The sequence below is a fragment of the Prosopis cineraria genome, unplaced genomic scaffold (assembly GCF_029017545.1).
Source record: "Prosopis cineraria cultivar Desert tree isolate PC_DT_omini unplaced genomic scaffold, ASM2901754v1 PC10, whole genome shotgun sequence".
NCBI classification, from domain to species: Eukaryota; Viridiplantae; Streptophyta; class Magnoliopsida; order Fabales; family Fabaceae; genus Prosopis; species Prosopis cineraria.
In genome coordinates, this window is record NW_026555341.1 from 7,332,427 (window position 1) to 7,356,363 (window position 23,937).

The 23,937-nt window shown below is 32.3% G+C and overlaps 4 protein-coding genes across 4 annotated transcripts; 2 read left to right on the forward strand and 2 right to left on the reverse strand.

Moving 5' to 3' along the window:
* Positions 1-1,694: 1,694 nt before the first annotated feature.
* On the forward strand, positions 1,695-6,454 carry LOC129322134 (G-patch domain-containing protein 1). The gene is made up of 11 exons (XM_054968212.1): positions 1,695-1,991; positions 2,078-2,162; positions 2,310-2,386; positions 2,486-2,510; positions 2,597-2,690; positions 2,792-2,858; positions 3,779-3,872; positions 4,890-5,068; positions 5,285-5,509; positions 5,583-5,699; positions 6,145-6,454. Exons 1-11 carry the CDS (start codon positions 1,914-1,916, stop codon positions 6,208-6,210), a joined length of 1,107 nt encoding a protein of 368 aa, XP_054824187.1. The 5' UTR covers positions 1,695-1,913; the 3' UTR covers positions 6,211-6,454.
* Positions 6,455-7,028: 574 nt separating this feature from the next.
* Positions 7,029-9,653, reverse strand: LOC129322133 (meiotic recombination protein SPO11-2). The gene is made up of 11 exons (XM_054968210.1): positions 9,511-9,653; positions 9,340-9,423; positions 8,977-9,106; positions 8,741-8,878; positions 8,556-8,644; positions 8,254-8,382; positions 8,058-8,152; positions 7,901-7,963; positions 7,676-7,752; positions 7,438-7,565; positions 7,029-7,293 (listed from the first exon to the last, which is right to left on the reverse strand). Exons 1-11 carry the CDS (start codon positions 9,568-9,570, stop codon positions 7,159-7,161), a joined length of 1,128 nt encoding a protein of 375 aa, XP_054824185.1. The 5' UTR covers positions 9,571-9,653; the 3' UTR covers positions 7,029-7,158.
* A 5,747-nt stretch (positions 9,654-15,400) lies between these two features.
* LOC129322135 (probable WRKY transcription factor 29) lies at positions 15,401-16,711 on the forward strand. Its single transcript, XM_054968213.1, has 2 exons — positions 15,401-15,891; positions 16,039-16,711. The coding sequence occupies exons 1-2, from the start codon at positions 15,536-15,538 to the stop codon at positions 16,559-16,561; spliced, it is 879 nt and encodes a 292-aa protein (XP_054824188.1). The 5' UTR covers positions 15,401-15,535; the 3' UTR covers positions 16,562-16,711.
* Positions 16,712-18,068: 1,357 nt separating this feature from the next.
* Positions 18,069-21,471, reverse strand: LOC129322132 (endoglucanase-like). The gene is made up of 8 exons (XM_054968209.1): positions 21,119-21,471; positions 20,813-21,025; positions 20,299-20,499; positions 20,129-20,206; positions 19,832-19,984; positions 19,611-19,722; positions 19,359-19,525; positions 18,069-18,701 (listed from the first exon to the last, which is right to left on the reverse strand). The coding sequence occupies exons 1-8, from the start codon at positions 21,434-21,436 to the stop codon at positions 18,372-18,374; spliced, it is 1,572 nt and encodes a 523-aa protein (XP_054824184.1). The 5' UTR covers positions 21,437-21,471; the 3' UTR covers positions 18,069-18,371.
* Between the last annotated feature and the right edge of the window lie 2,466 nt (positions 21,472-23,937).

The following is a 23,937-nucleotide window of genomic DNA, read 5'->3' on the forward strand; positions in this document are numbered from 1 at the left end:
AGAAAGACATAGAATTGATGATTATTGCACTGAATTTGAATTTGAAACATATTTGAAGGAAAACAAAATGAATTTGGATTTGTATGACTTTAAACTTTGAAGTATGATGAGATTATTACTTTATTAGTAATAAGTTTTCTTTAATTAATTATTTTTCTTGTACTTTTAAATATATCATATTTAAAATATTTTAATTTATTTACAAATGTTCCGACCTTTGAATAGTGAACCAGTGCCTTAATTGATTCAATGCCTGATCCGGTTCTAATAATATTGCAAGAAACAGACCTAATGTGTTGATAAAAAAAATCCCAATAACCAAAACTAAACAACTAAACTAAACCATTTAACTTTTGTCTGGTTCAATTCAAAAAATTCTTAAACTTCAGTTTGTCAATTTTCTCTAATCACAATCGAACCGTTGTAATTGATACTCACTCCTAATCAATAGAATTAAATTTACAAAAAGAGACACAAGCTTCACAATATAATTAATAAAGATTCGAATGTTTACTTAAAAAAATATTTATATTTAATGCCTAACCATGCTTCAAACAAGATTATCTAAATTCTAAAGACATGGGTCATAAAAAAATGAGAGTAGGGAAATTGCCAAATGTGTGCGTGATTTTTTGGGAATCCCGTTTGATCAAAAAAATTTGGGAACAGGATATTTAAACAAATTCTAAAAACTTATATTTAAGAATCATAAATTTAAAAAAAAACAATGATCTTTTGTTGAAATTAAAATTTTCATGAATCAATCTTCCTATATGTTTATATTATACATTTACAATACTCGTTCTTATTATTTTTAATAATTATATTTTTCAATTTTTTAACAATCACATTAAATATTTTCAATACTTTATTTTTACAGTTTAAGTATTAAAATTTTAAAATAAAAATTTAAAACATGAAAAATGAATATTCAAAATATATAAAATAATTATTAATAAAAATATTTAAAAATATATAAAATAATTATTAATAAAAATATTACAAATATAAAAAAAGAGTACTTTGAAAAATTAATTTTAACTAAAAATTATTTTTTTAAATTTTAAAATTTTTATTGTTTTTAGCTATAATTAATATGACCAAAATATCTTTTAATGCCATTGTCCCCAAAACATTTATGCAATAATTCTTTAGCCCGGTTTATAAGGTACTCTGTTTAGAAGTTTAATAATTTTTTAATTTTATCCCTATTAAATAATCTCACTTTAATAACATATTTTCTTAATGAAAAAAATTACACAAAACATTTTATAAAATAATTTATAAATAGGACAACAAAAAATCTTCTCTCTAAAACCTACAAACAAAGGTGTTCATAGATTTGGTTTAATTTAATTTTAAAAAAACCACATCAAATCAAAAATTGATTCACTATAATTTGAAACATATTATTTTTTCTTGCAATCAGTTTGGTCCTATTTGATTTATATTTGGATTAAATTTAAACTTTTTTAATGAGATGCTCTTCATGTTCACTAATAGTTTTTAACTGTTAACTATTATTTGCAATAAAAAATCTTTTGATAACCAAAAAAAATATTTTTTAACAATTAATTAATATATTTAACTATTAAATAGAATTTATTTGGATTGATTTTGAAAACTTTTTTTCATAAATCTTGAATAGGAAGAGGGGGAGCAATTGCCAAATGAGATCATACGATATCCATTCGTTAAACAGATCAACGGTGGGTTGTAAGAAGTCCGGCTAGAGCCAGTAGATCCATTGGTATTCTAGTCTTCTTCCTGAAAACCCTAGCAGGGGGAGCACGGTTTCTACTTTCTAGTTTCCACCTCCCAGACGCCCTGGCCTTCGAACATCTCCAAAAGAGCTGAAAACACAGTCGAAGCAGGCGGCATACGAAGGAAGATCAACAACAGCGCCAAAAGCCATGGCGGCACCTGAATCTCCTGTCTGTTATGTGGGTGTCGCCAGGCAGTCCGCTGCTTTCCGCCTCATGAAGCAAATGGTGCCTCTCTTTGCCTGTCTCGTACTACTATTCTGAATTTGTACTTTTACCTTTCTGAATTGATTGGCTGTTTTGTTACATTTTAGGGCTGGGAAGAAGGAGAAGGTCTAGGAAAAGACAAGCAGGGGATCAAAGGACATGTTAGAGTCCAAAACAAGCAGGATACCGTTGGTTTGTGATAACTTCCTCGATGTTTGCTTCTTACTTACATTTTATGCTGCTGGTTTATTCCAACTTCCTATGCGAGCTATGCGTGGATCAACGAACCAATTAATTGAATAGATGGCTTGCATAGCTTAACTCTTATTTTCTTAATAGGCATCGGTGTAGAGAAACCAAACAACTGGGCATTTGACACTACACAATTTGATAATATTCTTAAGAGGTTGAAAGTGGTATGTCGCGCTTGCCATTTCTTTCTTCATTAGTGATTTACGCATTCCTTGTGCCACGTGTGACTGAATTTCTTTTTTTTATGCGTGCGTAATCTGAAGCAAGCAGTGCAATCCTATGGCACAGGTATAATTTTATACTGCAATAATGACCAGCAAGTTTAACTCATTTTTCGCATTGTATGAAGACGTGTTAGCCTATTTATGTTGCAGGCATAGAGAAAAAAACCACCAAGGTAGACACTGAGACTAGTGTCGCCAGCGATCATCCTGACGCAGTTTCTAAAGCTACTAGACCTCAAGGAAGGTCTGTGTTTTCCTCTAAACTTGTAAAATTTATGTTAGTTCGTACTCTTCTAATTAACAATTAACCAATATTACATTATTATTGCCCTGCCTGATTTTCAGATACAAGAGAAGAGAGAGAGGGAAGCTTGTCTCTGAATATTCTCTAAAGGATCTTGAAGGAATCCTTGTGAGTTCTAAATTTAGACAAGCCATTCATTGTAAAGATATAAATTTTTGAGTCATATAATCTGTTGCAATTGCTTCTGGCTGTCTGGGTCAGCAGAGGAGATGCTGCTGCATAGCCACAATTTTGTGCCATGAATATTGAATTTCTTTTTCAAGTGAATTTTATAGGGGCTGATGATGTTGTAGATTATGAAAATAGTGAAAGCAGTAAAATTTTTCTATGATCCATCTGTAATGAGGAGCTTGGCTCACCAAAGCCACTGAATTCCAAATTGAAATTATGAAATTGGCATTGGTTGATGCCCTTTTCTTTGGACCGAACCAAACCATATCAATTGGTGCCAACTACATGTGATCGTTTTAGTTATTAAATTTGGTTGTTCATGGAATGTTGGATCAATAAATCTTCTTTCCTGTCTTTGATTTAATGACCTGCAAACTCTTGCATGCCTGGTTTCTTCATTTTGAGAATGGATTTCCTACAGCCTATGGAGATATTGGCATAAAGTTCACAGGTTAATGTAGATGCGCTTAAAAAAATCTGTACTACAGCTTAGGCTCTGTTTTTCTATTCGTGAATCAGAGTGCTGAAATTTTGTTATGTTTATTTGACAAAAATTAGCTGGGGAATTTTGATCTCTAATTCATAAAATCCATTGGGACAAGAATGAGTCCTTGCAAAGAAGTTGTCCCTTGTGTTTCTTGGAGATAAATAGAAGCTTATATTACTTTCGATGATAAAGTTCGAACGCTAAGCTATTGTCTGTTTGTGGGACAAGATTGTGTGTTTTTCATTCTGGTATTTCCCTGATTGACTTTTATACGGTCATCTTTAACATTCCGAGGCTCTGTTTTATTTTTTATTTTTTGGTTTGATTTAAACTAGGTACTGTATATTTACTTTTGCTATATATTTGGCAGGTTAAAAAGGGTGAAGTGTCAAGGTCAAATGATGATTCTGATGGTGAGCTGGACATGTCACAGACATTTAACAGTCAATATTTTCAAGTTGAAGGTATAATCAACAGTTGCTGTAAAATTGTTTTACTGCTGAAATTATTAATATTAAATCTGACATTTTGTCTTTGTGCCTTCATTTCTATAATTTACTGGTTGGCATGAAAAACCTCTTAGTGTCATGTTCTGAATGCTATTTTGAAATAAGTGAAATTTTGCGTTTGAAATTATTAGCTCTGCTATATAAGTGCGCGCACATGTTCCCATACACTCACTCACATGCTTGGGTCATTGGGTGGGTTTAGAATGGATTTGATCATACCCATTGTGCTTGTGATATATTTTTAGGCCTTACACATGAACTGATGAGCATCTCATAAAGATTGATTTACCACTGACAATAAAGGTTCCACCCCCCCAAAAAAAAAAAAGAAGTCTTCTTCCAAGAAATTGAGGAATAGTTTTGTATATATTCCTGGCACTCTTAAACTTAGTCAAAAAAACCTCCATTTTTGAAATTTTAGGTATCAATCTGTTGATGCAAGGAATTGAGGAATAGTTCTGTATATATTCTGGGTACTTTTAAACTCATTCAAAAGAAGTTTCTGGTTACTTTGATGCAAGGAATTGAGGAATAGTTTTGTATATATTCTGGGTACTTTTAAACTCAGTCAAAAGAAGTTTCTCCATTTGTGAAATTTTAGGTATCGATCTGTTGATGCAAGGAAAATATGAACACGAGTAACTGGCACTAACGTGTAATGCATTCTTCTATCTGTGTTCTGTTTAGTTATTTCTTGGCCATACTCTTGCAATTTGTGCTTTTCCCATTCTCTGCATTTCTTAAATTTATCTGTTCTTGTTCAAATCTGACACTTATCTGGATCTCTTCTATATTTTGTATATCATAGCAAGAAAAACTAATAACATGTTTTCCTGAATGCGCTTAATGTTGAAATTGTTTTTCATGTTTCAATAGTGTATTTTTTTTTTTTCTGATGTAATATGCAAGTGAGGCTCGGAAAAGGTCTATTTCTCTTAGTTCTCTCAATCAGTTGATATTGCATTGCTGCAGAGAGCAAAGTTTGCACTATCCCTCCAGAATGGTGGGGCTACAAGTTTGGATTTGTCTCTGGTGGTCTTCTTGGAGCTGAGTCTGGGAGGAAAAAGTTGTGCACATCCGAAGACACAAGTAGTTTTGAAAGAACTGCTTTTCATGAAGATGATCAAGAGAAGCTCTACAGTCTGGTCCAAGTATGGATATATCTTGTCATCTGATCTGCTTGCTTGCTAAATATTATTTTGTTCAACTGAAATGCAGTTACATTCTAATGTAATGTAAGCTATAGAAAAATTATATCTACTGAGGCCTGATTGATTTCTAAATCCACAGTGTTCTGTTCCAATATAAACTATGCTGCCAAACTAAAAGATTGTAATAACGGATGCACAATGATTGTACGTTGACAGGACAAATCAACAACTGGAAAGCAAGGATTGGGCATTAAAGACAGGTCCAAGAAAGTTGCTGGATGCTACTTTGAGGGTAAAAAGACCACATTTAATGATAGTGATGATGACGATTCTGCTGATATTGGTTCTCAAGAAAAACAATCTGGTGACATACTTAAGGAAGAAAAGAGTGATGGATCCAGAGTGAAGCTGAAAAAGCTTTGTAGACAGATTTTACAAAGGGTTAGAGCTATTTCTGGTGTTGAAATTTTCTTAACAAGAGAACCACTTTATCTGATTTGAGGCTTAATTTCAGGTGCCTGGAGAATCGTTGAAACTGAGACAACTTAAAATTCTTATTGATGATCATTCATCTTCTGTTCTCTCTGATTTTTCTTCCAAGAAAGATGCAGTTGCTTACATGAAGCAAAAGGTATATTCGTCTAACCGCGGGTTACTATTGAACCATTCTATTGCCTCTCATCTGGGAGGGAATGTGATACCCACCTTTTTTCCTGTTTTGATATAAGTGATTAGATTGATGCATCTAATAATAATTACTTTGATTTCTCTCACATAATTAAATTTGTGAAAGGGTACATTTGGGATTCTCAGCTATGACAGTTCTTTAACAAAATCTTTGCGAGATGTAATTATTTGATGCTGGATATATTATTGAACTTAATAGCCACCTTTCATCCTGGGTTATGTCTGATTTTAATCATGTCCGCACATGAAACTTGCATTCTTCTTAGGCATGTATATTTGGACACGACATATATTCATTCCTACCGAGCACACCCCACCTTAAGTACATGTGCAATCCTCATGCTTTATATGCCAAGTTACGACATAATTGTTTTTAATTCCATTTGCAGCTGGAAGGGAGTAAAAGGTTTTGCATTGAAGGAAGAAGAGTGAGATTGGCATCTAAGAGATGCTGAATATTCAATTTTGCAAAATACTGACACCTCTTTCCTTGTTTTTTCGTTTTATTTTTGTTGGTTCTCTTTTCTTTTTCTTTGTTTTTTTTGGGGGGGGCGGGTTGTGGGTCGTTAAAGCCCATGACGATGCCTCTCCTTATGTTACAGCCAGGAGATTAAATTTTGTTACCATGGCCGTGTTTGAGGGAATGTTGTATCGGATTGATGATTACCTTAATAAACCATTTCTTTGTATTCTTTTTTCCCTTGGGTCCAAAAATCTTTCAATTGCATGTGTTTTCTGGAATATGGATAGTGGTGATCAATAGCACACTTGTATACGTTTAAACATGTCGTTTGTTGTGTGATCAATAGATTCGTTTGGGATCAATTAACAATGCGCTCCAACGTTGTATGGTATTTTGGAAACATTGACTGGAGAAGTGACTAGTCACTGTTGTCTGTTAAATAATTGAATCCTTGCTCAACAATCAAATATCTGGCGTCAGATTAAATGTTGATTTTTTTTGTTCTCACTACTAAACTAAAAATATTTGGGCGATCAATAATGCATTATGCTTTTTGCTGTTGAGAATTTATGAGTCTTTGTAAACATTACTAGGGTACTCAGTAACGTCCTTTGTTTTGTGCCATGCTGCTACTAACAGCTAATGATAGTCTCGATAAAATCTTGAGCATCTCGATAGTCTATGACAGTAGCACGCCGTGGATGCAGGTACTTAGTTAATTAGATGTCATTGTGCAGTTGTTAGCATATTAAGCGGTCCATTATTATCAGTTCAAAACGGAAGCCACTATTGCTAATAACGAACTCTAGGTGCACTGTGAAATCGATTTAACTGTTGTCATTGGATCAAGTGTTCTCTGGGTTATGGTATTATAATTTTACATCTCACTATATGTTTTTGTCGCATCCATTATGATTATTAACATGACATCCAAGTATAATCATATATAATCAGACTGCACAATCTTTTTGGCCAAGTACTTCCCCAAAAAGTCATATCCATGGAAGTGCAGGGCCTCGATTTCTGCTCTATTGCGGCGCTGAACCATTAAAGCCAACTCTTCCCTGTAATTCTCCTGTTAAACATAGCTTTGTAAATCGATTTTTTTTTTAACCAAAAGCTTTGTAAATGGATTACTCCCTTGGCTAATGAGAAAGTTGCGTTTCACCTTTCTGTTTCTATAAAGCCCATTTCTGGTTTCAAGTGGCGGGTGGTTTACCTGTAAGATTTTTGAGGACATCAAGCTTTTAGCAATTTGCAAGTCCTTCGGCTTAAATGGAACCAGAGATTGTTCAGGCAACAGATGTAGATCATCCCCTCGCAATCCCAACCACTTCACATTGCAAGCTATAATATGCAAACGAACGCAGTTACTTAAACAAAATAAATAATTAAGCACAGTCTTATTACACCATACAAAAGCAATTAAGCATCGCGGCAAAGGGATCTCAAGGTACCATATCTGTATGCCTCTAGGCCCATTCCTACGCTTCCAAATTTGAAGGTGCATAAAATAGCCAATCCAGCCGGATTCCTTTCATAATTTATGAGGGGCAAAAAGATGAAAATAAACAGTAGCATAGTAAAAGGGGGAGAGAGGAGGGATTGGGGGCAAGAAGCAATCGAATGACGCCCTTCACTACAACCTCAAAAGTCAGGGATAAAAAAAGAAGGGACCATACCAGTCGACCAAAGCCAGAATTGGCAAGTTAGGAAAAGCTAAGCTGAATCGATGAAGAAGAAATCTGCATTTGTACATAATTTTAGGCGCTAATGCAGTAGCTAACTTAAGTGGTAGCGTCAGGACGCGGTACATTACAATAGAAACATCTGCAGTACCTAGAAGCGATATCTGGGTAACCTTTGGCAGTGATAAGAATGCTTGGAATTTGATGAAAAAAACGATCCTCCGCAAGCCGCTGAAATATCGCATGCTGAACAGAAACAAACCAACTAAAAGTATTAAAATAGATTATTTTTCCTTGGAAAATTTTTTCTGGAATGTGAATCAATCAAAGTGCCTAAAGAAACTCACCTTCTCCACAATTATAAGGTACCGTGCATCTGTCTTTAAAACTAAGTTCTGTAACAAATTCAGGTCACCGGAAATTGCATGCCCTGAAGATCCAGATACAGAGCAATCCACAGCCTCTTTGCCTGGTTCCTATACAGTTTAAATATAAAACGGAAATATGGACCAAGCGATATTTGGTTATTTGCAGTGTTGCATCGAACATTGATGCAAAACCTTCCATGACTCCAGTATAATATCCTTATTTCACTCTAACGGGGGAAACGCAAATCCGTGAACGGAAGGTTGGCTATATCATGGGATACCTGCAAAATCAGGCGGCCTGCTATGAGTCCTCGACTCGAGGCCATGACTCCAAGACTGTATCGGCTGCACCGAAGCAATGCTACAACATCTGCTTGGGGCATTTTCAAATCAAACATTTCCAATTATTACGTCAACTGAAAAAAGACCGGTATATCGAAACTTGAATAAATGAGTCATTGATTACCTTGGACGGACCTGTTGACATCCGTTTGAGAGGGAAAAAGATCTGGCGAATCACAAAGCAACTTGTAGTAAAGCTCCCTCTGGGTGACACGCTTTTCCTGAAGCAATATCTGATAGCACGTCTCCATTACCTTCCACACTATGAAGACAGTAATCAGTAGAAAATTTATAACACACCAAAACTTAATCGACACAAGAATTTCTCCAAAGGAAAACTAGATCGAAGGAATATCGTACCCCTGACAAAGGCCCTTACTGCATTAGATCTCATCAAAGACCTTGTAGAAACGGAGTGGGAGAGGAATACCGATGATAGTTCTGTCAACACGCCATGGCTTACCCTGCTATTACTCAGCTTTCTCTCAACCTGTCCATTTGTTTTTAAAAGGATAATACGGAATTAAAAGAAACGGAACTTCCAAATCCTTAAGTTGAAACTAGGATAAGCTGTGTATGTATTTAGCCATGTTGTAGTTTTTTCCCTCCATTTTAAATTTAAAAATCCGAGAGGATAAACGGTTTCTTGTAGTTCAAAATTCAGACCGGAGAATCCATGACGATAGAAATGACTTCACCAAGAAAGCATAGTGATAATATTACCAGAGGCAAATCTGAGATAGCAGGATTAGGCGCATTCAATATTTTGAGAAAATTGAGCACCGCTACTTCGATTCTTGCTCTGGCCTGGATCAAACCTAGCTCAATCATTCACGCATTTGAAGCTCTTTAAAAGAAAAAAAATGCTGATAATAGGTGCTGAAGATGATTTACCTGAGCAGGAGGGAGGATATCGGCGTAACAGAGCTCTTTATCGGAAAAGAACCTCAGCATCGAATTTCTTCCGTACTTTCACTTTTAGCAGACATCTAAACAAATTCTACGATCGCAGTATATTGGCGCGCAAATCCATGAATCTAAAGTGGCCGTGATGGTGTCTAAACGACGACGTTTCATAACAGGAAAGAAAACCAAAAAATGATCTGTTTTTCATTTTTTTGGTATTATAAAAAGCAAGTAATGTTTCAAAAAATTGAACAGCACAGTGCCGGAAAAGCTCGGAAAACCAGCTGTCCATGGTCCTCATACTAATTGATTGGAGTGGTAATGTAATAATATAAATATAAACAGACAAGTATAAGATTGTTAGGAAAAACTAATTTGCAGCTCCATATAATTTCTTTCAATTTTGTATAAAAATTTCTGTAATTTATTTTATTTAATAAAATTCTTGTAATTTGATTTGTAAAATTTTTTATAACTATCTAATTGGATTAAATATAACAATTTATTAATTTCCAAAATTTATTTTTTTATTTTTTTTATTTTTAAGAAATAAAATCAAGAACTTTTATATTTTTACTAAGAGGTTATATAATTTTAGAATTAATTACCTACTTTTTAAAATTTAAAATTAATATAATTAAGTTATGTCTTTGAATAATTTGTATACATATAGAATTTTCATGAAATATGTAATAAAAATATAAATAGTGTATTAAATTAATTTTTTTGCCAAGTGTATTGAATCAAAATTTCTATAAAATTTAAAAGTGTTTTTGTTTTGAAAGAGTTAGTCTGTTTTCAGTTTCTAAAAACAGTTTTTTATTTTTAAAAAAAAATTTAAACATTCGCTTAGATAAGTGTTTTTCATTTAGTTCTTTTTAAAATTATTTTTATTTTTTAAATAAAAAATAGAAACAAATTTAAGTTATTTTTATTTTATTTTTAAATTTTTAAAATATATTATATTAGATTATTAAAAATTATAGTTACCTTAATCAATTTTAATTATTAATAATTTTTATTAACTGTCTATAACCATTAATATCAGTCTATTTTTTAATTTTAAAATTATTTTTTAATTGATATGACTAAACATATTTTTTTATTTTGTTTTAAAAATAATTTTAAAAATTATATGATAAAATAGTTTTTTTAAAACAAAAAATGAGAACGGAAACCAAACAAACCCTTAAAGAATATATTTAATGAATCAAAATATAAGAGTTTAATTGAAATAAAAAAATTCAGTGATGTAATTTAAAATTACAAAAAAACTATAGAGACTATTAGAGTAATTTTCTCTTAATCTTAAAGATAAACTAGACTTTCGGCAGACAAAGTTACGTGAAATTTCAAGCCAAATAACTTTAACTTTCCAAACATATTCTAAACTTATATGCATATTTGAACGCACATTAAAGAATATAAATATTAGTTTATTAAATACTTCATCTCTCCTTATATATAAAATATTTTTAATTAAATTGTGTGAATCAATAAAAATTAATTATCTACCTAAAAGCAAAGTAATTTTTTAATTTCCCCCCTAATAATTATAAACAAAAAATAAATTTCATTAGCCAATAAAATAACAATCTTGTGCGAAGAAGATCGAACGCTAAGAAAACAATTTTTTTTTTTCCTTATAGGCAATTGTTTGTATTTTATATACTATTATTTTGAGAGAGAGAGAGTTCTTACTACCGGAAGGTTCTATACCTTATATTCATAAGAAATTTAATTAATCATTACATATATAATCAGAATCTATATCTAAATTATTATCCTAAACTAAAATATGTAACTAATGAGCGTTTCTATAAATTTTATAAATATATTGAATTAATTTCATCCAAAAAAATATATTGAATTAATCGATATATCGATTAAAATCCAAATTACCCCGCGATTACCACCCTATATTTATGCACTTTAATTAAGACTTGTCGATTCATGTGTATTAGTTGGTAATCTATCAAAGCTAGATCATCAATATATCAACATTATTAAAATTATAAAAACTTGCATTATTCATAAGATGTGAGTGATCATGTGACTTATCTCCAATCACATACAAAGGTATCATAAGTTTGCATTGATTAGTTTGAACATAAACTACTGCAGTATTTATTACAGTACTAAAAAAAATTAAAATTAGTGAAACTTATTACTAATTACATAAATTAGTGATGAATATAACATTTTAGTCAAATTTTATAAATTTAGTGATTGATTTAAATCATCACTAATCTTTATATTAGTGACAGATTAATGATGAATAATTTCAATTTAAAAATTAGTAAAATATACTTAAATATTTTATAAAAATAAAAATCTATAATATACATGGAGAGATTCACTTAAAAAAATATCATCAAAATTATCAAATTAAATAATTACACAAATAATTTTTTCTCTTATTATAAGTAAAATATATAATATAAAATAATACATAAAAATAACAAATAATTTTTTATTATTAAAATTTAAATCCAAAGATAATTTTTTTGTCATATGAAAATATTTTAATTATAATAAAGATAACATAAAATGATATACACAAATATTTATTTTCATAAAATATATTAATAGATATTAAATAATATATTCATTAACTAATAGTAATATATATTTATTATACATTTATATATATATATATATATATTAATGTGTATATGTGATAATATATTTTATCAACATATTTAAATAATATTATATTAAATATGCAAAAAAATATGTTAAGTTAAACATAGGTGTCTAATTAAGTAATATATATGTGTGTGTATTAGATTTTATATATTAAGATTAAAAAGTCATTACAACTTAATTGGTAAAAAGTACTTACAATAAGTGGGAGACCTTGGGTTTGAGACAATGCAACTTTGTAAGTATAAAGAATTAAAAATAGATTGTTAATATAAAGGTGACATAACATGGAGATTCAAGTGGCGGCAGTGATGAAAAGAGTAAAATTTTTTTTAACTATAAAATAAATTAATAACAAAAATTTATTACTAAAGTGACAGGTTTTGTCACTTAGTGACTAATTTATCTGTCACTAATTTTAAATTTTGCGAGCACTTAAGTCATTGTAAAAAAAAATATGACTTAGATATTTAATTTTATATATTTAATATACTTTTATCAAAATTAAATCAAAACAAATGAATTTTAATGTGTTAATAATATTAATAATAAAAATTATTATAAAATAAATAATAAATAAAAGATATACATGTTTTGAGTTAATTAAAAACAAGTATATTGAGGTTAAATATATAATTTTTTCTCTAAAAAATTATACTTCAATGTCGTATATTTTTCGTTTTAACAGACCGATATTGTATCTCTGAAGTATATATTTATAAACAAGTTGGCCTCCCGTTATTTCTATATGATTGAATAATAAGTGCAGCAGGCATACAAGAGCCTCTGAAGAACTGGCAAACAGAAATACATGTTGAATTAAGTTATTGAACAAACAAACTATCAAATGATAAAATTTAATTTATATCTACTTAGTCGTCAGACTAAGCTAACAATAGGGTAATTGCAAAAGTAAGAAAATGTCCCAAAAAAGAAAAAGTGCACCTCCAAATGGACTTTGAAAGCGGAAGTAATGTTTGAATTCTTCGCATGAGAAATAGTTCGTTAATTTTAAATATACACAAATAATCATGTATTAATCTATGAGACATTAAAATACAAAAAGCTATATCTTATTAAAAAAAAGAAGGTATAAGGAGCTAGCTCAAATTAATAAATTGGAACAAACTCTTTCTGTTTTGAAGACAGATAAAATACCATCCACATAATCTAAATTAATATAAAATAAATAATCCGTGTGCATGTAAGAACGTGTATTCAGATATATATACTATATATTAAAGAGATTCAGTGTTTTCTTTTTAAGATGTTTTTAAGTTTATATATTGATATATGACTTTTGTTGTGATGAATATTTTTTTGTTGGTATGAAATTTTTTTGTTGTGATGAATATTTTTGTTAGCACATGACTTAATTAAATTAGAAATTAAACTTTTTATATCTTAAAACATTAAGATCAATTAGTCATCGACTCTCATCTTAAGCATTCGAGGAGAGGATAATCTGAATAGAGCTTCAAAAAGACGCATATATGCAAGTGCATATATTCATGGTTCATTTAATTACTTATAACTTTTTATTTTAACCAAGCTTTATAAGAGATTTACCTCTCCTCTTTCCATATCAATCGACTATCAACTATATATATGACTCCTGTCTGATGAAAAATTTTTCTTCTATATCCAACAAAACACATGTTATATTATACCAATTCAATTAAATAAAATTTAACGTGTCCTTCTTTTAATGCTTTACTTTGCAATAGAGTGCCTCTTGAATCCATTGTTTTTTTTTTCACTCCATTATCATTAGTAAAAAAATTAATTTATATTTACAATTGTTTGATATGACATATTTTTATTGAATATAATGTAATACCGATCCATGCAAAAATTTTGCCTGATGTGATAGGAAAAAGAAAAGAAAGAAATAAAGAGAAACCCAACTTTCCGCTTATAAGTGCAACTTGCCAAACTGGGAATATAATAAAACAATGTGAACAATCATATATATTTTAAAACTGAAGTCGGTTTCGGGTGAGGAGCTGATATTTTTTTTTTCATTATTTTATACTCAGAGAGGCTGTTTCCAGCACAAAGAATTGGAAAAAAAAAAAAAAACGAATACAGACAAGAAGTCTGAACCCAGAGCTCTCAGATTTTGTCATATGCACCAGATCCGCGTGGTTCATATACGTGCACGTCTTTAGGCCATAACTTTCAATCTTCGAATTTGTCTCTCGTTTTCTCTACCGCCTACCAGAACCAGACCCTGACTTTGGGGAAAAAACGGGAACAGGATCTAAAAAACTGGGGACGGGTAATACGTCGTATTGGATCTGTAACGTTTTGATAGTAATGGTTCGTCCCAAAAGTCCATATTCGTTTCCTTGTTTCTGTTCTTTTTCCTGCTCGAACAGTCACACTGTCGCAGGCCATGCATGTATAACGTACGTTTCCCTCCCTTATAGCATATCTTCAACATGCACACCAATGGAGGATCATTTGTATATATATGTTTATGTATGGATGTGTGTGTGTTGGATCAGATCTTTATTTCTGGCTTTGACCTCATCTAATTGATGTTGATGACTTCACATGAATAATTAGTACGTACCATAGTGATTCTGATGTGGTAGCATGCTTGCTAAAAATATCAGAACGGAGGGAAATTTCGCAGTATTATTGTCTCAAAGTTTTGATTAGTTTTGAGCTGATTTGAGCAATGGAATTAAGAGGGTCATTCAAAGTTTGATAGTTAGTGGTACCCAGAAGGAGTAGAGTGGGGTCACAAGCCTCACCTCTGGATGGTATATATTCATCAACAGCTTTTTCTCCTTCCCAGTTGTAAAAGTGACTTCGTTAATTTTAACTTTAGTATTGTACGCAGTTCATGGAAATTACATATATTAATGTCAACTTGTTCCAATTCATTACATATAATAGTTTAATAAGAAGCCACCCAACCCTAAGTGTGGGTTGGACCTTTTCTACAAGTCCAAGTCCTCATAAATATATACAAAATGTAACTTTCTTAATGGCCAGATTCAATTCATTGTCCCATTCACTCACGCAGTCGTCTAATCCCAAAGGACAGATGGGCAATATCGTCCAAGAAAGCACCGAATTTCTGAAAATATCGGTGCCCACTTGCACCTCCTTTTGACTTTTATCATTTGTCAACTCGTGTGGGAATGGTGTTTAAATTTTGGACTTTGAATCAATGAACGCAAATTCAAAGTCACTGTTTCGAGTTCAAAGCTCACCCCCTTTTTTCATATAAATAACCTAACCTCGAGTCACATTTCTCTTCAACTCTAAGCTCCTTTTTGTATAATGAGGATCTGACTTTCACATCAAAGTCAGCAACAGCCGCAGCTTGCTCCCTTTTCTGCTCTTCCCGTCAATGGATGAACTTGCTCGCTTGATGGACTGGGATTTGCAAGCTATTGTGAGAGGATTCACCGGTGAAGCCCCGGAAACAACCACGATCATAGACATCGCACAACCTAATTTTCCTCATTTCTGTTCTGAATTACAAGGTTGTCACGATGATCCTTTCTGCAGTACTTTTCCAGAATTCTCAGACACCACGATGGTGTTTGATGAATTGGGAGAGTTTTACAAGCCTTTCTATCCTGTTTTACACCCTCTTTCAACAAAAGCAATCGCCACGACCTCCGTATCCATCCCTAAAGAAATCAAAGAATCAGAGAAAGTACAAGATTTGCAAGATCCAGCAGTATCTCAGTGTAAAAGAAGGTGAGAAAGTACAAGTTATGAATCTTTCATTTTATAACCTAACAAACTTGACTCAAATGACACGTTAATACACGTACGTCTGCTTTTGCTTTTGAAAAGGGAATGAACTAACAGTTTATGTTCTATTTTCTGGTTTGATTGATTTAGCAAGAAGAACCAGAACAAGAGAGTGGTGAAGCAGGTGAAAGCAGATGGACTATGCGATTCATGGGCATGGCGTAAATACGGGCAGAAACCAATCAAAGGATCGCCATATCCCAGAAGTTACTACAGATGCAGCAGTTCCAAAGGATGCATGGCGAGGAAACAAGTGGAAAGGAGCCATTTGGATCCTGAAGTTTTCATAGTGACCTATACTGCACAACACAGTGATCATCACCCACCTCGTTCCTCTCGCAAAACCAGGCACTCTATTCCACATGGAACTAATCATCAACACGTTTCTTCTGATCCTTTGGAAGACTCTGTTGAGGATGAACCAATCGTGTCCAGTGGGTCAAGCCAGTGCTTGAACAAAGACCAATTGACGTCCCAAGATGCTGAAACTGGGGAGATTTTTACGGGTCATGGTATCCCACCAGCCAGTAATGATTGGTTTCCGAGCGTAGATGAACTTGACGGACTCAGCCAAGAATTTGCATTAGATAGTTACCTTCATGGCCAATTCTGAGACGTAGTGGCTGGGGCTCCTTGACCCACCATCAAAGCCAAAACCATTTTTCTTGTACGGATATAACGTCTTAAAGCCAAAACCATTTTTCTTGTACGGATATAACGTCTTCCACACCCTTATCTGATTTAACTTTACTTTCTTGCCATTTATCTAGTCTCGTGTATATATTACTAGTTTTTTTTTTTAAACCTTCAATCTTATAATTGGAAGATTAAAATACAAGCAGTACTATTTCTTGCTGCAATAGAAAAAAACGCACACGGAAAGTTAATATTCACAACTTATCCTTGGGTTTCTCAAATGCATACAACAATATTTCTACATCAAGAAATGACTTTATTATCATTACGTGATCCAGTATGATATAAACACGCAAAGCGTGGCAATAAGGACAGATAAGTTAGCATTAAATATAATATAAAAAAGTATCGTATCACAATTGATTTGACTGTCGCATATGATTAATTATATCTTTTGGAAACGGCGACGGTTCATAATAATTAATCCAGCGAACTCAACCATTTATTAACCATTACTTTGTGGGGTAGAAATAAATAATGATTTCTCAAGAGTTTTGGGTGCAAAAAGTCTATAAAAAAAGTCCAATGATATTACGTGGATTAGAATGAAACGTGGATCCTCAGAGCCATGTTAGCAAGTGGGTTTTTTTTTTTTTTTTTTTCATGTAATGATGAAATGAAAATGGGGCCTCTATATCCAGCGACTGCCCAACCGCAAGCCTTTCCAACTGTAAGGGAAAATGACATCTGCAATCTATTATACACATATACATATACATCGTATTATATATATATATATATATATGTATGTATGTATGTATGTATATGTATATGTATATTCTATGATCACAAGAACAAGAACATGATATCCTTCTTCATTAATTATATCCCATATCATATACATGAATTTGGTTTTGGTGCTCATCAAGTGATAAGCGCCATACATATGGACGGTTCAAATTTTGTAAAATTTATTTTTTATTTATATTTTATATTTGTTATAAAAAATTATAAAATTTTAATAAATCTATTTTATTATCAATTTAAATAATATATATTTAATTTGAATGGTTCAATTTAATATTATTTTTTTAAAATTTTTATAAGTTAACTATTCAAATGTATTCTGAGCACGGTCTGTTTAGAGTATATCTGGATATTTAATTTATAAAAAATAAAAAAAATATTAAATTGGATCATACATATTAAATTTGTATTGTCCAAATTGATGATAAAGTAGATTTACTAAAATATTATATTTTACATTTTAATATATATATATATATATATATGTATTAAAATATAAAAATAAAACTGATGAATTTAAATAGTTCAGATTGCTCAACTGATGAGCACTACTACTAAGTACCAAAACTAAACCCCATGTACATGGACCTCATTTAAATTTGACGTGAAACAGTGTTCTACAGTAAAAAAAAAGGCGTCCAATCTGAAACAAACTGTGCATCTTGAATAACATAGTCAAGCACTTGATTATAAATATATGGAGTCCAATATACCACCAATTTAGCTTGATCTGGTGAACACAAGCTAGCGTTTCATCATAATATAATAAAGTAACTGACTGAGACTACTTTAATGTTTCCATATATATATATATATATATATGAAGGATGTGATTACAAGTATCAACTGACGAAACTAATAATGTATGGCCTGGTACGTGTATGGAATTAAATAATCACAGTGATGATGACGATGATGATATTGTAATAGACTAAAAATGAATAAGCCAGCAAGCTAGCCTGGGTGGCATTATGCTTTGATCAATTAACGTGTGGGAGCAAAGCAGCGAGGGAAGACACAAAAGCAGCATTCATGTAAGTGGTAGGTTCAGAGTGAGAATAGTCAGATCGGACATCATTGAATTGGTCATTGGAATCAGGGCCTCCAACAATTGCACCCACAAGAGTGTTGGGATTTGGATTTGTGGAAGAGTAGTAATCGGACTGGCCATCATTGCAACCCACCTTGGCTGGATGATCTTTAATTGAAGGGATCGACGATCCTCTGTGATGGATATGCTTTGGATACTTGCTCCCAAATCCCACCATGTACGACATATTCATCGGATTGTTTCCTAGTATGTAGTCCACCTGTCGTCCACATTATTTTCAAGCCATATGTATGTGTGTGTATCAACTCATTATCCACATATCTCTCTATATCAAACATCATTTGTTGCGTTATGACAAGATTAAGACCTTCATATAGTCAAGGCATGGATTCAACACAATGACCAATAAAGTAGACCGTTTCTTTGATCTCCTGAAAAAAGTTTATTTTCCTTTGAAAAAATCGTTCAATATTGAACTGTCAACCTTCTTAAGTAGATTACTGAATTCCAAGTCTTTCTCAAACCGTGTGAAATTTTCTTTTTTGACCCGTCAAACCATGTGTAATGGGAGAAAGACTAATTAGGAGCATGGAGCTCCATTACATGTGTCAGCTAACAATAGGCTCTTCTATCCTAAAGGAAGCCTATTGTTCTATATGCATTCAGTGTTCATGCATGTGATCTGCCTAATTAATAAGCTAAGTTAGCCAGTTAATAATACAGTTACTAGCCCTTTCAAATAAATGAAAATGTATGCTGCGTGTGACAAATGAAAAGGCTTAGAGTAAGATTCATTTTCATGGAGTTTAAAATTGGTTTCTTGATGACCATTTAGCTTTAAGTAGGGCTTCGACAATATTCTCCTTGGAGAAATTTTTCAATATGAGGTTATAAAAGTGGCTATGCATGGACAAACCTGTGTCTTTGCAAAGGCTGTAATTTGAGAGGCTGTAAAATGCGTGGGGCCACACTGGATGCCATCAATATGATTGCTTTTGAGGATATTGGAGAATGTAAAAAGCACCATGGTAAAGCTTGTCACATATTGGAAATTACTGCTGTCTCGTACATATATAAGCCCACCTGGGAACAATAATACAGCCCACACTTCAGTTCCATCACCACCTTCTAAAATATTAATACGAATAATTAATTTTAAATTCATTACCAGGCGTGGTCCTGATCTGCTGAGAGTTACTTCCTGGCATCACTGAGCATATAAATGACTCTAAGTTACTCCTAAACTTGGCCAACTGGTCCTTCTTCTCACCGTAGAATTCCTGGAAATATATAATGGAAGAAAAAAATTGCATATATACTATAAAAGTGATTTTTATGACTCTGATATTGAAGTATATAAAATGTTATATAGTTAGCAAGTATACATACTTGTGCTAGTAATGTCTGAGCTCCAACAAATTTGTTATCCCAACTGAACTCAGACGCCACCTGACTCCAACCTTGGTTGCTTGATATGTAGTCCATGTACTTGCTTTCTCCACTGGCTTTGTACAGCCAAGAGGCAGCCCACAATAATTCATCCTTGTAAAGAATTCAAAAGGCCAATCATAAAACATACCCCTCTAATAATATAAATGATCTATTCATCAATCATCATTGTGTCTCGAAAATACCATGATTGCACTAGCTGAACTTTGTTGTTTTTTTATTTATTTATTTACGTACCTGGTAACCTGAGTAAGAACAGTAAAATGGGCAAGATCTTGAGTAAGAACCTCTGTATTTGTCTGCGAAATCAAACAGCTGAAAAACATTGTCAAAAGGGTTAGATTCAAGGTGTGGTCATAAATCATGAATGTACCTGAAGAGATTGATATCAATATATAGCTGCTTACTGATTTTGATTGGCTTAAGAGCCTTGACGAGTAATTGGCATCTGCTTTCCGGAAAACAATTGAAGCAGCAGAAAGAGCAGCAGCAGATTCAGCTGCAACTTCAGTTCCAGGAGAATTAGCATCAACCTTATAAAGTGTTCTAGGTGTGTCCATGTCCTCCGGACGCTCCCAACACTGGTGATCCGAATTTCCGTCTCCCACCTATCGTACACACGTCAATATATATATATATATATATATGTATCTATGCATGCATGCATGCATGCATGTATAAGACATCAATTATCAATGCATGCTGCAGCATGTGAAATTTAATGTGCACTATATTATGTTTAATTTGTGTACGCATCCGTGTTTGTTCATGGGCGCCTACAATCTAGTACATCAAATAATGATGTTATATGATCTCTTTCATTCATTAAACCATGCTTCGGTATGAAGTATATAAGCGTACGTCTTTGTTATAAATGCTATTAAAGCCATTTGTCACGACATTTGAGAAATGGAAATCGACCTGGGTGAAGAGAGTAGTAGGCGACGAGTGAGCTAGAAGTATGAAGTCTGAGCCCCAGCGAATAGCAGAATAGAGGTAATTGAGCTGCTTCACTGAATCTATGGCACTCTGGTACTCAATAGCAGCCCAACTCAATAAGCTCACTGTGAATGCCATAGGCCATAAAAACTTCACATTGTCACCTGCATCATAGTATCCTCCCACCAAATTCACCTGCCAAATTGAATTGACATGTAATGTAATTCAACATGCACATACAAATGATGAAACTACAGATCCCAAACCAAAAAAAAAAAAAAGTGTTACATTTTCGAGTTTGCCATCAGAGAGAGCAGAGTCTCCCCTCCACTTCATTCTCTGGGAAGAGGGTAACTTCCCAGAGCGTTGTCCCTCGAAAAACAAGATGGCCTTGCTAATAGCATCTCCATAGTCATAACTATCTGAGGAGCTTCTATTCCTTTCATCCAACATGGCTGCTTCATTAATGTTAACAAACAACGCAAACAAAACAAGACACCAGGCCAACCTATAGCACTTCATGACTGTAAGGTTATAACGATTCTGCAAAACTTGGTGAGAATAATGCCTATATATATAGACATTGAAATGAATAGGTGCATCCATGTGAGAAGGATATGGAGTACTGGAGATAGCGTCACGTGTAGTAATTAACTGCAGGAGAAGGTGGCGGTAATGGTGGATGAAGCTAGTTCTAATATATATAATTCATGCACTCAATCTTCGGAACCCGCTCCGGCGGAACGTCACATTGTGTTCCGTGTCTAGAGTGTCTTCTGCAATATGTAGATCTTTTCCTAATGATGATAATAAAAATGGTCTTGATTCGGTTATTGTTAGTTATAGTTTGGTTTGGCCACGTTTTATTTTTTATTTTTCGTTTTTTTTTTGGACAAATGTTTGGTCACAGTTCAAAAGAAACATTAGATACGAGAAAAAGGTTCGGCGGCAGCCAGCAGAGATTGGGTGAAACATTCACGTGGTGTATACTTATAGATCGAAAAGTGGCATGCTATATCATGTTTAAGTTTAGCATATTAATTAATTGCTGCTTGTGGGTATACAACTTTTTCCTTAAAAAACATTATTAATGCTTCATTTATAATAATTGGTTAATTAAATAAAATGTGCGTAGCCACACACACACACACACACACACAAAGAGACACACATTACACACACATAAGCGAGCTTATGTATACATAGTGTAGGTTTAAATGACGAGATGCTCGAGTCAAGTCTAACCAGGACAGAAAGCTCTTGGAATTAGTTTTTTTTTATTTTTTAAAAAAAGAACATTACTCTTAAGTCTTACATAAAATATTTAAATATAAAAAGTCTCTTTAAAGTATAACATTATTCTAAAATTTCATGTTATTTATTAAAGTTGTCGATTTGCTATATTATAATTATCAATCTATAAAATTATTTAAAATTGACAACTAAATAGCAATAATAATCAACAATTTTAATAAAAGACATGGAGTTTCAAAATAATTTTGTGAGTTTATGAAATTTATTTGTATTTAGATTCGTAGGGTGGAATTCAGGATTGATTTTTTTTCCTTTTCACTCCAGGTCATATGATTGTTTTTAATGTAATGAAGATGTAAACATTTTTAATCATTTGTATATATTTAGAGAGTGATATCAATTAAACATCTAAATTGCCATGGAAAACAAGCACAATACTTTGTTGAGAAGATAAGATTTACATGAGATTATAGTTCAAAAGGTTAAAGGGTAAAAATATCAAATAACTTTTTCTCCAGAGCACCCAATATCTTCAAGTAAATAAAATATTAATGAACTTGTTATAATGATGGTAATAATTTTCATTTTATTAAATTTGATTAATATACGTTAGCATTGACTACTTAAAAAAAGGAAACAAATATAAGGTGCAAAAATAGAAGAAACTTCTTTTTTTCTAGGAGTTTCTAATATTCTTAAGTCAATAGTGATATTTTAGTACTTATTAACTTTATAAAAAAAACTGTATAACCAAATTTGGCCTAACAAATTAGACTTTCAGGCTTGCACAAATACCTAAAATGTTATTTTATTTTATTATTTTATTTTTATTCAATTTTAATTTTTACCTAATTTTAATTTTATTTTACTAATAATAAAAAAGAATTTAGGTATTTGGGTTAAACTCAATTAGATTTGGCTCGGCAAAGATTTCTTTGAGCATATTCGGATTAGCCCATTGAATTTGATCCAAATTATTGATTTAAGTCTTTCATAATTCATTAAAATAACTTGACGTTAATTGTGAAATTCTAAAAAAAGAATTTAATTGATTAAGGAAGACGGGCCTATTTTATAAAATTAATGAATACTCATACACTATTGTCAATGTTAGGATACCAGAAATTCTTGAAGAAAAAAATTATGAATAATATTTTTGAACCTTATGTTTGTTTCCTTTTTTAATTGTTAATGTTAACTCAAAATCAATGGAATGAAGATTGTTGCACCTATTATAACAAGTTTATGAATGTTCTTACACCTTTATTCATTAAAGAATATTGGATGCTCATGAAGAAAAAATTATTAGATATTTTTACCTTTTAACTCTAATTAAAAACCAGTCAATATATATGTAAAGAAACACACTTTTTTTTTTTGGGTTTAGAGTAGAGTTGAAATTTGAATGTTGCTCACGTAAAAACGTTTTATTTTCAAAGGCTTTCCGGAGCAATCTTTGACGGTTGTGGGAATGTGAGGGAAATGGACAAGTCAAGTACTTAGTTTATAAAATTAAACATCCAAAAATACTGAAGATCTTTTACGTGCACATGTGAAAAACGCCAATCCAGGAATGCCAAACCCACTGAACTAGCGGAATATTACTCCATAGCTAGTTGCGTGCCTTCCAGACTTTTGAAATTTTTGCTATTGCCTGTGCCATCAATTACGTAGCTCCCTAAATGCCTCTTTATGATTTTTCTTTCTCTTTCTGTGAAATTACCTCTTCATAATATGCTACGTCACATGCCAACCTCTGAAAGCATTGCTGCAAGCCTGCAATGTCTAAGGGATCAGATTTTCCACCCCTTAAAATTTTATCCTATAAATGCATGGGATGCGTGCACCTACGC